Here is a 16,682-nt window from a genome sequence, read left to right as displayed (position 1 = left end):
TACTCTCTGAATGCTGTTCTACTTACACAGCTTTTTCAATATACTGGGTCACATCAGCAGTGTGTCCTGCAGTAACTTTCAAAGGTTTTTGGAAGTACTTTGCTTTATAAATATAAAGAATTGGATCCAACCATATTGCAGAGAGGGAAAGAATACAGCAACGTGAACTTTAGGATAACAGAGATGTAATAACAAAGTCCATGCTAGGAATGAGAAGTTGCATAGAGAGATTTGTCAACTCTCTCGCCTTTACTTTGGCCCTGCTGTTTAACTCCGAGTGAGTCGTATATCAGACTATAAATGTTTAGAGGTGGGAAGAAACATTACCAGGTACCTAAGAATAACTTTGGTGTGTGTATAAACAGTATATCCAGTTGTTTTTCATTTGCTATTAATGTTATACAGGAACCTGTTACTTATTTGTATGCTACTGTAGTAGATTACGGAATTACATAAATCAAATCACAGATGTTGAAATATTTTTTTCACAGTGGTGCTGGATCAAAGACAGATTGAGGAAGAGAATAGAGAAGTTGAGAAAAACTTAGAAGAAGAAAGGAAAGCAAGAGAAGAAAGGAGAGAGGGGGAACAACAGGAAGCTTTGGAAGGAGAGCAAAAAGAAGTGGAAAAGCTCAACAAAGAGGTGATGATTTAGTATTTTAATTTCTGACAGTAACGCAGCTTTGTAGTGCCATGTATTTTAGGATTGTGTGTGTTACTTGGTTAAAACCAGATTTTATTCTTTTAAGTGAAAGTAGTAGAAGCTAAGGTCTTTTATGTACTTGTGTGATTAACCAAAGAGTCTTGCTAGAATTTCTCCTTATGCCAAAAAACTTTTTCACTGGAAACAGATGCTTTTTCTTCCATGCTTCCTGTAACTGGAAGCTACAGTTTTATGGGCAGAACTGAGAAGGCAGCTGTCACTGTGCTGTTGGAGCAAGCTATACGTTTGCTGCCTTGCTGCTCTGGCCCACCGCTGGTGGGACACCACCAGAATGTGTTAATGTCCATTTGTTCGTTAGCGTACGTCAGGGTATCTAGGGTACTTTCTTGGAAGTGGAAGTTACAAGGAGACCTTAAGGAGTTTCCTTAAATCCCTTTGAGCTGACGTAGCACGTGTTAAAGTAGCGTTCGGGATCTGTAGGACCTGTATAAAACTTTTTGCTCCCTCCCGTTTTGTCTTCCTCGTCCCACCCTTAAACCTTGGTGAAGTTGACCCAGTGTAGTGGCACCGATCAGATCACCCTCCGCACCCGTGAGCTGGGCCCTGCCAGAAACTTGCCTGCCTGCGTCAGCTCAGCCTCTTCAATTCACAGGCCGACGTCATACGTAGAAGCCTCAGGCCTCACAGCACCTCAGACATCCAGACAGCGTTAAGAGTGCGATTTCTTGAATGTCACTTTTTGAATTGAGGCAATAGCTTCACGTTTTACCGTGAACTGCACGCAACAAGTTTAATGGTGTTTAGACTGGCATGTTTTACCAAGGTTAATGTGAAATCCTGAACGTAGGGCAGGTACTAAGGTATAAAGGTATTTTTCTTGAGCTGATGGGTATTTAATTTTGATTTTGTGTCTTAAAGTGGATCCAAGACTCGATGAAAATAGCTGAAGAAGATAAGGAGGGGTTAACATCTGAAAAGAGTAATTCTGGTGCTGAAGATAATGTAAAGGATCCTACTCCAAATCCATTAGAAAAATACATGAGAATAATTCAGCAGAGCAGAGAGCAGGAACTGGCAAACAAGGTGATTACTCTCAAAACTGGGTCCCAAAATATTATTGACTGAATCTGTGTCTTGCTAATTGTGCTTTGAATGAAAAGAGTATTCTCATTTTTTTCATGTTTTTTTTTTTTTTTTCCTTCATTCAGAAGCTTTATGTAACAGCCTGCAGAGATGGCTGTTTGGATTATATTGCAAAAATATGTTGATTCAAAAGAAAAAAGTGGAAAACTGTCTCCTATAAGGGTTTTTGTTCTGGTATCCTGTGGGAGGGAGTTTGGTTTTTTAGGTACAAAGACAGTATTTAAATTTAAATGCCCTCAATTTTTAGTTTAAACTGTGTTTAAATCCAGTTTGAATCTACACAGGTCAGTTTGTGTTCCACTAACACAACTGACACAGAATTTATTCTGGCAAAATGCGAAAATCTGGCCTTAAAGAACAGGAATGTCCACGGATGAACATCACTCTGATGAAGGAATGCAGCACACTTTTGTTCAGACATTATCCAAACCCGATCTTCCAAAGCAGCATTATTCTAGGCACAATGTAGCACTTGTAGAAATAGGGTAGCTCCATCAGAAGATTTTTCTTTACAGTTAAGTGCCTTAAAATACAGATACTATTATTAGAGTCCCGTAAACCTTAAGAATCAGTTACAGAAAGTGTCTTTTTCTCTTGGTTGCCAGGAGTCAAAAGAAGAAGACATAGGAGAAGTATCGCTTACAGAGGGAGTTCCATCTAGTGAAAAGGATGACAGGTAAGGCTCATGCATTACTATGAATCACTTCTCTTACTCTGTATTAATAGTTATAGTATGAATTATGGTTAAGACACATCTCCTTCCCTAAAAAGGCAAAATAAACTAGTAATCAAAAGCAAAAGTGGTGGAAAAATTGAGGATCCTTCCCATCCTTCTCCAAGTAAGTTTATACAGGGTATGGAATTCAGACCTGGGAACTCCACGCACCGATCTGGTTCAGTAGCTGGGGCAATTACAACTTTTTATCTGCAACGGAGCAGCAGCTCGGTACCTTCGGAGTGAGCTGAAGGAGGAGGGAGTCGTCTTGGGCCATGGCCCTCTGAAGGGTTTTCTGCGCTGCACCTTGCGGGTGGTTGGCTGTTAGCAGCGGCTCTAGCCTCGCTTTAGCAGCAAGGCATTTTAACAAAGGGGCGCACACGCTGTTTTCAGAGAGTCTGGCTGCCTGCGCGGAGTTACCACAGGGAGGGACTTTCCTCTGGTTCTCTCTAGGCAGCAATAAACATGGATGTGTCGTTACTAGTTTCTCAAGAGGAAAAAAAAAAACCCACAAACCAAAACCCAACCTTCTATCAACGCTTCCAGTTTATTCGGTGATGTAGAATTGAAACTATAGCTAAGCAAAAAATATGGAGTAGTTCAAAAAAAAAAAAGTAAATGCTCACCATAACCATAGTAATGATTCAGTATTTGTGCTCTTTTACATACCAGCCCCTACCCGGCTGCTCCTGAATCACTAGCTGTAGAGTGGCCTTTTCACTATCACTACAACAGTAGTGGCTAGCTCGTGCTGCTTTCTGATAGCCACGAGAGGGCTTTTTCTGTTAATGAAGGCCCAAACCTTCCCCCTTGAAGGCTTAGTTCCTTCAGTGCACTGAAACAGCAAGAGAACTGCAGCGCAGGCTGTCTCTTCGCTTTCTTTTTAAAAGAAGTATTTCTAGTTAAGCTTTAAAGAACCTACGTTGGGCTCACACCACTTTCCCTCCCTCCCTCCTCTCCTTAATACAGCACTGCAGGCATTTCTCCTGGAGACGTGGATGAAAACTTCTGGTGAACAACACCTACTGATTGTTATTATTATTACAACAATAAACATGCTTTTAAAGCAGCTTTCTGCCTGTAAAGAGGTGTAATAAATGTTGGGCACCAAGACTGCAGGCTGTACAATTATAAACTGAGCTGTCTCGTCACGTCAGTCACTGACTTCAAAGCACACGTCCTGGCGTGTCACTAATGCGGAAGGAGATCCTTGCGTGAGGCGAGAGAAAGGAGAAAGCAGCGTGACAAAATCAGGTAGCTTGGCTTTGGCCGTGAATTCCCGTCAACCCTGACAGCTTTTCAGGTGGTCTCATCCTCCCCCCCAGCCCCTTTCCCCACACCCTGTAACAACAAACGCAGTCAGCGTCCTCACCTGTGTTTAAAGGTGACCCGTGGGGACACTGGGCTTGCGCGGTTTTCGAAAGCCGAGCCCCGAACTAACGCCCTTCCCCTGGTTTTTTTACTGCTGTGGCAGGGGGAGCAAACGCTTCTAAAAGCAGCCTGGTCTTGTGTGTCACCTTGTTGGCATTAACCAGCCCAGACCCGAGAGATTCAAATAAAAAAGCTACTTAACTCATCTTTATTTAAGCTTTGTATGTTGTAGGTAGATTATAGGCAAGATCATTAAACTTTATTTACAGTATAAATTACAGTGGGTTTTTTTTCAATGAAGTAATTTTGGGTGGCAGCGTATATTACAACTCGTACTGCATGTGAGGCTGCTCATCTTGACCTAACTACCAAAACACGAAGCCAAGTTTGACAGAATTTAGGGGGCACAAACCCAAAGCTCTTGTCTTGAATTCACTGGATGTTGAAACACGACTTACTAAAAACGTGACAGAAATCAACTTTCCTTTTAGAAATTACGCTAAAATGGGATTTGGTGGCTTATCGAACGTTACGTGCTGCTTAACTTGACTTACCGTGCTGAAGCGTACGCCTGCAGGGCATCCCTGCCCTGTAGAGGAGCAAAGGGATGCTGCCCAACAAAGCGTGTTTAACCGATGAGAGACATAAAGCCTGGAGATGCACCAGGACGCAGTCGCTGTAGGTCTGTTTTCAAATAAGCGTACACAAGTATCGTCTATTATCTACAAATATTTATTTTAACACTTGGATGTAACTACAGGAAGCCCTTGGCACTGATAGAAAATATTGATTCACTGTTAGGTTACAAAAATTTATACATAGCAAAATTTAATGCTCTTTACATAAAAATATTAGACTACTTAAACAAAACTTCAAAAACTCCCAGTAACAGCTACACTGAATTAGAAAAGAATTAGGCTTTAAGACACTGCCTCCGTTATTACCCTTATGCAAACACTGGGCTAGAACATCACCTGCATTGCTGTAGAAATGTCTCCTTCATGCAACAGGTAAGAACATACACCAGGCTATTTTTGTCAGATTTGATCGACTTTGCCCTTTTTTGAAACTGTCAAATTAGACTTCAATATTTAACAAAAAAGAAGAAGATATTTGAAGTTAATACCCCCCCCAAATGCCTTTTCTCTGAACACTGACTTGAAGAACTTTGTGCTTCCTTTGATTTATATTCAGCAAACAGTCAAAACTATCAAACCAGACGTCAGCGTAACATGGGTATGACTTGAATATTTAATTTTTTCAAATGACTGATGCATTTTACTTCCCCCCCCCCAACATTTATATATATATATCATATAGAACAAACACCAAATATACCATCACTAATACTCAAGATATCACTGAATGCTTCTGAAAAAAAACATTAATTAGAAGGCAGACTTCTATGGGAAATGACTTTAAAATGGCACCAGTTTGTTGCTTGGTTTTTTTTTTCCAAACACCACGTTTTCTTAATGTGCTAATTAAGTTGTAAAAAGGAAAACACGTAAGCACTGACTATAAATCTGCTAAGCACCAAGATAGAGAAAGGTGGACATCCTGTATTCTGGTTTATGGCTGTAATTTTTGTTGCTTGTGTAAAACTCTGCAAACTTTCTCATCTGCTCATTTGGAATAGTCAGATCAGTGTCATTTTAATAAGGTAACACTTTTCACTTACTTAAAATGTAGGATAATGGTCTCCTGCCACTATATAAATGCTAAGACATTTATAGAAAATAAATATTAAGGCAAAGCTGACATTTATTTTCAAAGAAGGGGATCATTATCCAGATCCGGGGATCTACATTCCGTTAAATAGTTAATAAAAAGATTAAAACTTGGGACATTTGCTCAACGCTCACGTAAGCACAGGAGCGGGACTGCTTCATGGTACAAAAGCGCAGCACAAGAGCAGAGCGCTGCTCCCACGGCCCACGTAAAGGGCGCGCCAAGACACAGCCCCGGTGCACCTTAGGAAATGCTGCGACTGTGGTGCCACGTGAGCGCGAGCTGTTGGCGATCCCAGCCGGCAACCGCTGCCTTTGGTTACCTCATCAACGGAGAGACCAAATCGCACGTCCTACCGTGGCTTTGCCTAAAAGGGCTCTACAGAGATCTGCTGCCTGCCGGTCTGCAGCACCGCTTTGTGCAGGACGTCACGCTATAGAACATGTCAAATACTAAATACCGAAAGTCTTGGAGAAGAAGAATTTGGTCACTTATCGTGAAGTGTTGCCTTTTAAAATGCCTGGAATAAAACCTCCATTCTCTGCCTGAAAGGATGGAAGATTACCCACGGGGAGGATTTCCCTACGAACGTGTTCCAGGAGCTGGAATGTGAAGCTTTTGCACTTCTAATTTTGTTTGGTAGACACACATCTGTACTGCAGAGCAGCTATTTGTTGATTTGTCAGAGCTACAGAATTCTTCTGCTGAATTACTGTGGCAAACATTTATGTGTAAGAATTGAGTTGCTCTTTTGACCGAGACTGGATATCCTGAAGCTCCTGCTCTTCTTTTGCTTTGATATCTTGGTAGGCCTGCATTTTGCTTGCATCCTTTAAGTAGGCCCAGTTAGAAGACAGTATCATGAGGAAGTGGATCTGGAAGAGAAGGGTGAGCATGATGGCTAGTGAGCATGTCAAGAGGCAAAGCAAGCTGCTAGTCAGATTAATAGACGCTCTTTAACGTAACGACCAAAAAAAAAAAAAGTTATTCTACGTTAATAAGCATTCTGTTATTACAACAAGCACAGAGGCTATTTTCAAAGATCTCTAGAATTTGGCATGCTAATACTTCAGTCGGTTATTCACAATTTAGAGAAAGTTAGTGTCACGGTCATAAAATGAGCTACAGAGTTGTACGGATCAATTAAAATGCAGAATGGGAGGGGAAGCAGGAAAAAAAGTTTTGTACGTGGCAATATATGTAAATCTGTGAACTAGGAGGTGCTCAGGAGAAGGTGCTGCTTTCTAAGGTGGTGGTGTTTATGCGTATCCAAGCCCAGATCCTGGTACGGCTTTTCCCCCAACAAGCAGATGAGAATTCCACCCTCCCCCTGGAAAAAGCCTGAAACTGTAAACAGTTTTATTTACGTGAACAAGGCTACATTAACATCGTGAAAAATTAAACAACAAAACATGAGTCCAAAACTAAGCAAAAGCATGCAATCTCCGGGTTAAGAAGTCTTAGTCATGTATTTTTATAGCTACATTTTAACCTTCCATTGTCCCACCTCAGGTGAAGCGTTTTATGTCATATATAACAACTGGTTCTTTTTTTTTTTTTTTTAATTATTGTGTGGATTTTTTCTCGTTTGTACATTCGTCTCTTCCCAACTTCTTTTCACCATACTTCATGCAAAAAAAAAATAAAAATCTACGTCTGCAAACACTGATTCACTTCCCCCCCCGCCCCCCAACAGTGTAGAAAGGTCTCTCTGATCTATGCATGGTTTTGCTTCCCGTGCAGTCATACTTACACCTTTGAGATCTGGCTACTGAGAAATCAGTTACTAAAGTGCAAGCCGTACAAGAACAGGAGTTGTTTATACACCGATTCTTACTAGTTCAGGGTCCAAACGAAAGAATGTGATTGTTTTACGCAGACCTAATACAAGGATCTATTTCCTTCCAGAGAGAGCGTGATTTGGCAATTACTCGAAAGTGAAGTAAGAGAAAATAATCAACTTCATCATCCATGGAATCACTGGAAATACAAGCCAATTAATTCATAATACCCGGGCTTCTGATTTCTGCCAAAAGTGACTGGCACTACTTTATTATTCCTTTTCTTTCGCATCGTACATATTTTTGTATGCTCGGTGGGGGCTGTATTTGGTGTTCAGGATGAAGAATAAATTAGTAATTCTGATCCTGAACTGTTCCAGCACTTGTTGTAGAGCTGACTGTTAGAAAGCAAGTGGCGGCTTGAAACGAAAACATCCCATCTTGAGAAGGATGCTTTGTAAACACCCCTCCAGTAACTGAATCCTCTCGACATGAAAAAAAAGCCAGATCTCATCCACATCATAGTTCATATACAAGAAGTCATTTTATTAATCTGATGAGCTAAATGATGCTTACTGAAGCTATTTACAAGTACGGTAACAAAATTCAGAAAGCCAGACTTTTAGCCTAGGGTGTCAGTGGTATTTCAAGCTACGCAATGCAGCTCTTTACTGGGCTTATACAATTTAGAATTTAGTGCAGCAATCTTCCCGACTCTTAAACTTCAAAACAGCATAGTTATATGTAGTAGCCATCATGTAGATCAGCTGGTGAAAGAGAACAAAATACAGGAGAGTAAGATACAACGAGGTGACGGCTCAAGCCCACCTGGGCAACGGTCGATACGTTTACAACAGATGTTATGCTGAGCTTCTTCCAGGGTGCAGACGCAAGATAAATAACTTGCCGGTTATCCGGAGGGGATAACCTACGAACAGACCTACAGCTATTTCGGCAACAACCACTGAGTGTTACACCTGGACTCGGCTGATGCGCGGTTAGAAGCTGGCAGCTAAAGGAAGCGTTAGACATACGAAGCAACTCATCTTGTTAACGTCCCTTTTTCCAACTGCTACCTACATGGGCACTTGCAGAGTTGGGACTAGTCAAGCTGCCTGGCTCCACACAAAAACCGTAAGAGGTTACAAGCAATTGGTCAAATAAACTACAAAAATGAAAAGAAACAGTGGACATAAAAACCAAAACAGTGGGTAGAAGTAGGATTTTTCAAAGGACATGCAAAGAATTTTTCTCTAAGGATGGGGGAGGTGGGTTAAGATGACTTCTTAAAGCAAAAGTTTGGGACCTGCTGACTTCTAATGCCCAAACCATAGAGGCCGATAATGGTGATTACAGCTCACCCTCCTCAATGGCTACTATCACTGTTTTTAAGACACACAAAATTTCATCTTAAAGTTTCTTTAGCCTGAAAGGAACACGTTACACAATAAAACAACAAAAAAATACTACCCACCAATGCTATGACAGTGGCGCCAGCTCCAGCACAAGCCACAATGAACAGGTGATAAGACATGTAGAACTAGAGAAAAAACATGTTAAAAACATTGACGTAATTGAGGATAGTATAAAATGCATTTCAACTGTTCTAGAGAACAAAGATAATAAAACCATCTTTGTGGGAAGGTATTCAAAGCTTTAGAAAATGAAAATGTTCTGAAATAATTTTCATTTTTTGGATGACCTAACAGACTAATTGCGGTGTTGTGTTTAAATCAATCTCTTTCTACTATTAGTATTAGTTTTCTCCAAAAACTTTCATCAAGTTATTTATTACATGGTGCTCAAGTGACTCGTAGGCAAAAGCTGCACACAGGTCACGTTTCTGTACCTCATTCGTGTTGCAGATGTTCTCTAAAATCGGGCCGCAGGCTTTGCCAGGGACAGCATTCCAAGGGATGATACCTGAAATACCACAGCAAAAGAAATCACTGATTTTAGCAATCAACACACGCTTTCTGGTCCTCTCTCCTCTTTTCCACCCACTTCCCAGTTGTGTTCCCATTCCGGGCATCCGTGTGTTGACCAGTACAGCTTTGAGTTGGCAGGAGGAATTCAAGCAACTCACTGAAGTTGTGTTTCCTCCTTACACGGCGGCTTCTTGCCAAGGCCTGTTCTCAGCTGGGGTTTGCCCATATGGCAACCAAATGGCTGGTTGGGTTTTTGCACTTCAGGTCCAGTCGCATACTGCCTGCTCCCCGACTCGGCACCGAAAGGGATCGTCTGCCTCTCGGAGGTACTTGGCACCTTTCAGGATAGCACGCACTTACCAGATTAAGTTCTACTTGAACAAGTAACTACTGCAGAAGAGCACGAATATGGAGCTAGAGGGAAGAATGACAGGATTTTTTCTGTTTTCGTTCCAAAAGGTAAAAAACATTAAGTGAACACTGCTACAAGAAAATTCACTCTGCCGCACCTCATGTACTCCCAATTACTTTTCTTACACAACTGAAAATCTGAAAAGTCAACAGGATCTAGCGGAGTTAAAATAACCTAAACTTTTAGGCCTGTAGCAGATGTAAAGCTTGAGCAAAAGCCATTTGCAACAGGAGAAAACCAGTTTGTCTCCCCCATACAACTTGCATTTCAAACGCAGCTGGTTGGAATTAGCAGCTCTGTAAGGGGCAGGTCATTGACATTATCTCAGGCCGGTATGGCTTTCAAAAAGATTTTTTAGGATTTACTTTAAAGCCAGCTTCTTCTCTACAACTGCAAGATACACTTGAAGCCTTTCAGCTGCCGCTTCCACCCAAAAATGTGAGGACAGTTCAGTGTCACAAGTTGCCTGTTAAGGAGCTGCTCTCTCCCATCACTCACTAAAACCCAAAGGATTTCACTGATCAGAGGAACAGCGCAGCCCTACACGGCGCTCATACAGCTGCCCAACAACCAGGAGAAGCAGAGAGGTGGAGGAGCACGTCTTCTCTAGGCTCTGGGGCTGAAGAAAACGTCTTCCCAGCCTCTTGCTGTGAGTTGCTAAACTCAGATGCAAGAATTTAACTGATTTGGGACTTCTTGCTTTTAAAATTAATACAGCTTAGCTTCTCCTACTGGACTTGCAGGCTGGGTAGGAAAGCAAAACTGAGCTTTCGTAGTTTTTCAACTCTGAATCTGTTTTCTGAGCTTTGAATGACTTAGTCCAAAGAAAGAAACATTCCTAGAGAATGCTAGCTAAAATGAAGCCAAAAGTAACGGTGACAAAAGCTCTTCTGCACAAGCGAAGCTGAAAAGATTAACTTCAGGAAAACGTCACCTTAAGGAATGAACTACTTGAAAAGCCCGACCCTGTTTTAAGCTACTGTCCTGCTCCTCTGCTACCTGCAGCCCCCTCGGATTTGTGTGTGTCATCAGAAAGCAGTATTAAATCATTAATAGTTAAGGCAGACTCTTGATTGCAGGTTTTTGGTCTTTTAACTGAAAGTAACTGTTAGAGCAAAGTTCAAGTGTTCACTTCATATTTCAAGGTAAAAACAGCTTTTTGAAAGGAAAGAATATATGCGTATGGGTTCAAACAGCAGAATCTGGTTATTTGTTTCTCAGTGCTGTTCCTAAGCAGTTTATTTTGAGGCTGATCCATTTTTAAACCTAATATTATAGTATTGGAAACTGCTACAAAATCATTTTAGATAATTGACTTGCGAGTTCAGTTAAATTGATTGCATCTGGAAAGAGATCAGGGTAATCTGAATTAATTAGAAAAGTAATAGCACATTCAGAGATACAGGATGCTTTTGCATTTGGTTCGTTTGGTAAGGCTGAGACAAAACTACTGAAGACAGACCAAGGAGAAAGGATAAAGCATGTAATCAGGATTAAAATGAGTACCGTATTGCCTGATATCCACGCAGATCTGGTCCCCTGGAACTGTCACATTTGTCTGAAGAGATTTGATGACTTCGCAAGTTGACCATATGTTATAGAACATAAAGACAGGCACAGCAGAGAAGCCAAAGACCCCAAGCCAGGCCACTCCAAGCACATAGGTGAGGAAAACAAACTGGGCAGAGAAAACACAAGCACTTCACATTTATTCTTTGAAAAGAGTACTTGAATTTTCCTTAAAAATGCTTCCAAATAATCTCTAAGTATACTTTTGGAAATCAAATAATAAAACATTCAATTCCCAAGGACAAATAAAATCAGTATTCTCGTTGCTTACAAATACTTTGGTAGGTTAAGTGCTACTGAGAAAGTAATTCAGCCATTTCCTCTTTCACCAGCCTGCTTGAGTAAACAGCTCGCCCTCCTCAAAGAGCAGTCCATTAATTTCTCAAGATTCTCCGCTAAGCAGGGATGCTGGTTGTAGGCTAAAATCAATGAAATTCCAACAAAAAATCAATTTGAGGAGTTTTTTTAATTAACTGTAACATACTAGTATTTCTATACAACTTGCAAATCAAAACAACAGAGTGAATCGATGTTCCCAGCGCTCTCCCATCCTCCCTGATTTATTGAAATTGATTTTGAACGTAACATTGGAGAATACTTTTGAATTTTTGAAAACACACCACGACCGTTAGAGCAGATCAGGAAGATTCAATTGATCTAATACACACTGCCAAGAAGAAAATTAGTTACTTCACCTTAGAGAATCATGGATTTTCCATTGAAATTTGCTGGTTTGGGTTTGCTCTTTTTTTTTAAAAAAAAAAAATTATTACATGCATTTTCTTTGGTAAGATTAGAAGGGATGGCACTCATTGCTTTGGAAATCTCCCTCCCAACGAACCTCTTCCCTTTTCCCTCTTCTTCTAAGCTTTCTGGTGAAACAGTAGCTCTGGCCGCAGTTCCTAGCTCCCTCCTCCTGGTCAGACTAGAATTTGGACCCTACTTGGAAAGCAGAGAAATGCTGTTACATCTTCTGTGTTCCTTTTTCACTGCTATTTAACTGTAGGTGGGCTGGAAAGGCTTGACTTCCAGTAAAGCACAGATGCTGTACTATCTTCTGTGAAAGTGAAACCTGGGTGCCAGAGAACAGCAGCAAGGATGGGAAAGGCTCCCAGGGGGAAGGTTGTCTCCGCCTGACCCAGAACTGACGGACTGAACTAATGCTACGGCGGAGGAAGTTTGCATCCTCATAGGTTTTTTTTGTCCAGACGCGCTGAACAACGCTGCAAAGGTTGAGCGACTGGTTAGGTTTTACAGTCAGCGTGTGCGGGGAGGTGGAAGTACTTGCAAAACTAAGGCCCATAAAAAAACCCAGCTAGGCTTTAATTTATATGCAACTGAACGGAAAAAACCCTATTTCGTATTAGATAGTGCCATACAGCAGACCTGTACGCTTTGTGCAAGAATTGAGAATTCTCTCTTTGGATTTTGGTAAGGACTAAGTGGACCAGTTTAAAGGATTTCTATAGAGAGACTATACATAAAATGTGGGTTTGCGTACGCGTACATGGCAGTGTGCATCAGAGGAAGTACACAAAGCCTTGAACTCCTACAGTAGCTGGGAAAAAACACACTCACTCTTACATTTAATGTGATAACTGTGGGAAATGGCTCTTCTGCATTCCCACAGCCAACACAAATAATTTCAGAAAGCTGGAAGTCTGTCTTCTGTCATAACCTTATGCAAGACAGAGGGGACTGCCTCTCAGGCCCTCACTCAGTAATGCAACGGAAGAAGCAGTAGAGGAGTTCTTCATCAAAAAGGCAAAAAAAATAATAGAAAAAAATCACTGTACGTCCAACAGTTTGTTGTACCCAGCTGCAGCCACCAATCTCTTAAGGTATTGCATCTCCTCGCAAACCTTGTTCTACCCCTGCTGGTTTAAGCACCAATACCGCTACACAGCGGGATACAGGCATTTTTACACCGTGACTGTCACCACTAAACATTGCTCTATCTTACCAGAGCTCCAAGCCATTACTCAGCTGCTAAATTCTCTCCTTCATTGCGTGGAAAATATGGGCAAACATGAAAACGCATTTTTCTGTTATATTTCCATGTGTCACGCTGGTATTTGTATAAGCAGCTGACAATCACGTGCCTGCGGCTACTCTCGGCGGGAGCCATTGTCTGCACTAATGAGATGCACATACGGCTATGTTTCTACTGTATTTTGGATCTTTGGAAAACTGCTTTAGATCTAATTTTGCTCCTCAGTGAAGATCATACTTGCTAGAGAAAGAGCAACCGAATAGCTGCTTAACTGAAAAATGATCGGATGTCTTTATTTTTATTTGCTCTTGAAAAATTCAATAAGCATCCAACAGCACAGTGGAAAATTGTTAGCCCTCTTGAAAATAAACATGCATCTCTTGTATTTAACCAGCTGAAAGTACATTATTTTTTAAGTACAGGATATACATTGTATATTAAAATGCAACAATCACATCAAAAGCCTCTTCTCTTTTCACCCACACTTTCCCGTGGGCGATCTGTCATACTGCTTAGCTTCCTCCGTAACTACGAGCTTTGAATTCAGATTTTCAGAAATAGCTTTGAATTCCTGTCTCAGAAACATAGTTATGTTTCTGTTCTTGCAGAGTGTGCCCTAGGGGGCAATGCGGGTGAGAATCTGAAGTTTTATTTTTAGTTATACTTTGTTTAAAATTTTGTTCTAATACAGAAGTATACTGAAGGGAAGACGGCTTGTAACTTTAAGGATTTAAGTGTTTCAGCTTTGCAAAAAAGACGCACTGTTATATCTGTATGCCTTTTGCCATCTGCAAAAGCAAGAGAGCAATTCAAGTGCAAAGATGTTTCAAAGCTTCGTTCGTTACTGTTTGTCTGAAGGATCCAGACATCCGCAAGCAGAATTCACTATGGAAGTCAGAGGCGTGACAGTTCGTTATTTAAACAGCTCTGCAAACCACAGCTATTTTACACTCTGCCTTTAAGCATCACTAGCATGCTCCATCTTTAGAAGCACAAATTTCATTTTGTCTTGCACTGAGTGTTTGAAAATTAGCAGTCTCCATCAACTTCGTTTAGACCAGTGGGCTCAGCTTTATGACAAGGGAGGCGACGGTAGAAACCCAACAGTCCATCTGCAGAATTTGGATTTGACCAAGCACCCTTGAAGTTCAAAGAAGGACCAGCAACAAGGATTGACTCTGGCCACCCATAAGGAGTTAAACAAAGGCGGCAGCAATATATTGTTGTTCAAAACCACAGGAGTCAAACTGAGACCACTAGGTTTGAGCAAGCGAAGGCTACTGTTCCCATTTTGGAGGCTACTCACCATTCCACTGATGCAGCGGCCGCAGGCTGTCGTTTTGAACTCTCCATGCAGCTCCTTCACAGCACTTGTTGTATAAAAGCCTTCTGCCAAAAGGATTATTCCATATAAGAAGAAAAATGATGCAATGCCATAAATTACATACTGCATTAGCTGTATTCTAAAATGGAAAAGAAAAAAAGATAGAATTAGATTTCAGTCCTATAAAAACAAAGTCAGTCCTCCCAAATCATAACAGGTATGAGAGAACTCCTTTTCTAGAAGCACAGTTCAAGGCTTCTTAACGCATTTTAAGCAAGCAGGCTGCAGGAGAGCGCTGGTACGACTATTCCACTTCCACAGGGAAGCAATTCCAACGTGCGTTAGTCTTGCATCTGCTCGAACATCCCGTTTGTGCTGCAGTTCTTACACTGACTGCTATTAGCCACCAGCTTGAAGCCGCAATTTTGTGCCTCCGCTATGGAGATTATTTATTTTTTTTCCTGTTACTGCTCCTGATGCCTAACTCAGGGAATGTCTGAGAGGGACAACATAGGGCTTTGAAATGGCAAAGGCTGGAGTTGAACTACCAGGCTCCGTGGTGACTCCTTTGGCTTAGGGAAAGGAAGCAGTCCCTGAAATTCACTGTTTCTACCTGTAAAATCCAGTTAACGTATGTTTGCAAAAATCTGTAAATTCAGTGATACTTGTCTGATACAAAACACAGCAACTGTGCAGGGACTTCTCCTGAGGAGGAACGGTTTGCTCCACAGCTTAGGAGGGTACTTCCACGTGAACAGGGAGTTTCAGTGCCTTGAGTCACGGCAGTGTTGTGCTCCCCAAACTGTTATTAAATTTGAAAAAACGGAAAGCACTGTTTAGGAAATGCTTCCATTTAAGGTACTCAGGAACCATCAGGAGGAAGAAGATCTCAGGGCACGTGGTATAAAGCACCTCCCTCGGATACCATTTGAGAAAGTTCTCGATTCCTCAAAAATGTACCATCTGCAATGACGCTCTCATGGTACTCTTACACTGGCTGGAATAGGTAAATGGAAAGAATAATTTCTAAATATTATCAGTCAGATTCAGTATCTGAAGCGAATTGTTTTGGAGGACCAGAATCCCAGATTTGCCATACAACACTTCTAGGCTACAAAAGTCATACTTTGTTATTAGCACAACTTCTCCAGCACTTCAGTCTTCTTAAAAGTAATCTGATTGTTGGGATGGTTATTTTGGATGAAGCTGTTCACAGAACAGAGAGCTTCATTTCATACATCCATACAGCCAGTTTTCTACGGAGAAATGTATTTTTCCTCAGATGTTTCTTTCAATTCTTACCACTCTCCACTAAGTAGTTGCTAGCATAGATCGCCAAAGAGCATCTGCATATTTTAGCTTAAAGAAAATTGATGACTACCATTTATATGGTTAAATGTTATCCAGACAGATAGCACATCCCTTGTATCAAAATAGGATATTCCTCATTTAAAACTGTATGTGGGAAGTGTTATGTTTGTTTTTCAAACTGATTAAAAATAACAGGATAAATCTGTTGCACCTGTGCTATAAAGCATGAAAAAATTAAGTCAGGATTTCAGAGAGGATAGAAGCATTCATTTCACCATCGTTGATAGCCTAGGGGAGACTCAATGCCTGTTACCAGAAATCAGTAATATGAAACGCGGTTAAAAAACTCTATTCCAAAGGGTGCCTTACTAGCATATTTTTTCATTTTGTTTTATGTTTCTGTGGCCTTAAATTATTTGCCCCTTCCTGGCACCTCTTCTCCCTTGCCCTTCTTGTTAGGCCTTCAAGAGTCTGAGAGCTCAGCTGCTTTGGTAGGAATTACGCGCTTCTCCAGGTGCTGATGCTGACTTGACAAGAAACATTGTCAATAATTTTCCCAAATTTAAAACTTGCTGCCCGTTACGCCTGCTTTTGGAATTTCTTCTATTTTACTCAAAGGAAGACAGATATAAGAACAGGGTGTTTTGTTACTCGGTTGATGAAGAATAGCTGCTTGTGGTTTCTTGCTAAATTTTGTGGCTAACTGCAGGGTCACAGAATTGATGAGGTTGGAAGAGCCC

General features: G+C 41.1%; 2 protein-coding genes across 2 annotated transcripts in view; one reads left to right on the top strand and one right to left on the bottom strand.

Moving 5' to 3' along the window:
* Window positions 1-3,537, top strand: part of OFD1 (oral-facial-digital syndrome 1) — a 34,767-nt gene extending 31,230 nt beyond the window's left edge. The window contains exons 19-22 of the mRNA XM_009699937.1: window positions 492-643; window positions 1,583-1,747; window positions 2,413-2,483; window positions 3,492-3,537. Of these exons, the coding sequence (XP_009698239.1) occupies window positions 492-643; window positions 1,583-1,747; window positions 2,413-2,483; window positions 3,492-3,537 (434 nt within the window). The remainder of the gene's footprint in view (window positions 1-491; window positions 644-1,582; window positions 1,748-2,412; window positions 2,484-3,491) is intronic.
* Window positions 3,538-6,065: 2,528 nt separating this feature from the next.
* Window positions 6,066-16,675, bottom strand: GPM6B (glycoprotein M6B; the record flags this gene model as incomplete). The annotated part of the gene is made up of 6 exons (XM_009699938.1): window positions 6,066-6,499; window positions 8,880-8,945; window positions 9,255-9,328; window positions 11,252-11,423; window positions 14,614-14,770; window positions 16,650-16,675. Coding segments are annotated over 6 exons (645 nt in total), but the record flags the coding sequence as incomplete, so codon positions are not given.
* Window positions 16,676-16,682: the final 7 nt, after the last annotated feature.

Source organism: Cariama cristata, unplaced genomic scaffold, assembly GCF_000690535.1.
Source record: "Cariama cristata isolate BGI_N322 unplaced genomic scaffold, ASM69053v1 scaffold10065, whole genome shotgun sequence".
NCBI lineage: Eukaryota > Metazoa > Chordata > Aves > Cariamiformes > Cariamidae > Cariama > Cariama cristata.
Note: the sequence above shows the minus strand (reverse complement) of the source record. Positions and strands in the feature narration are given on the sequence as shown.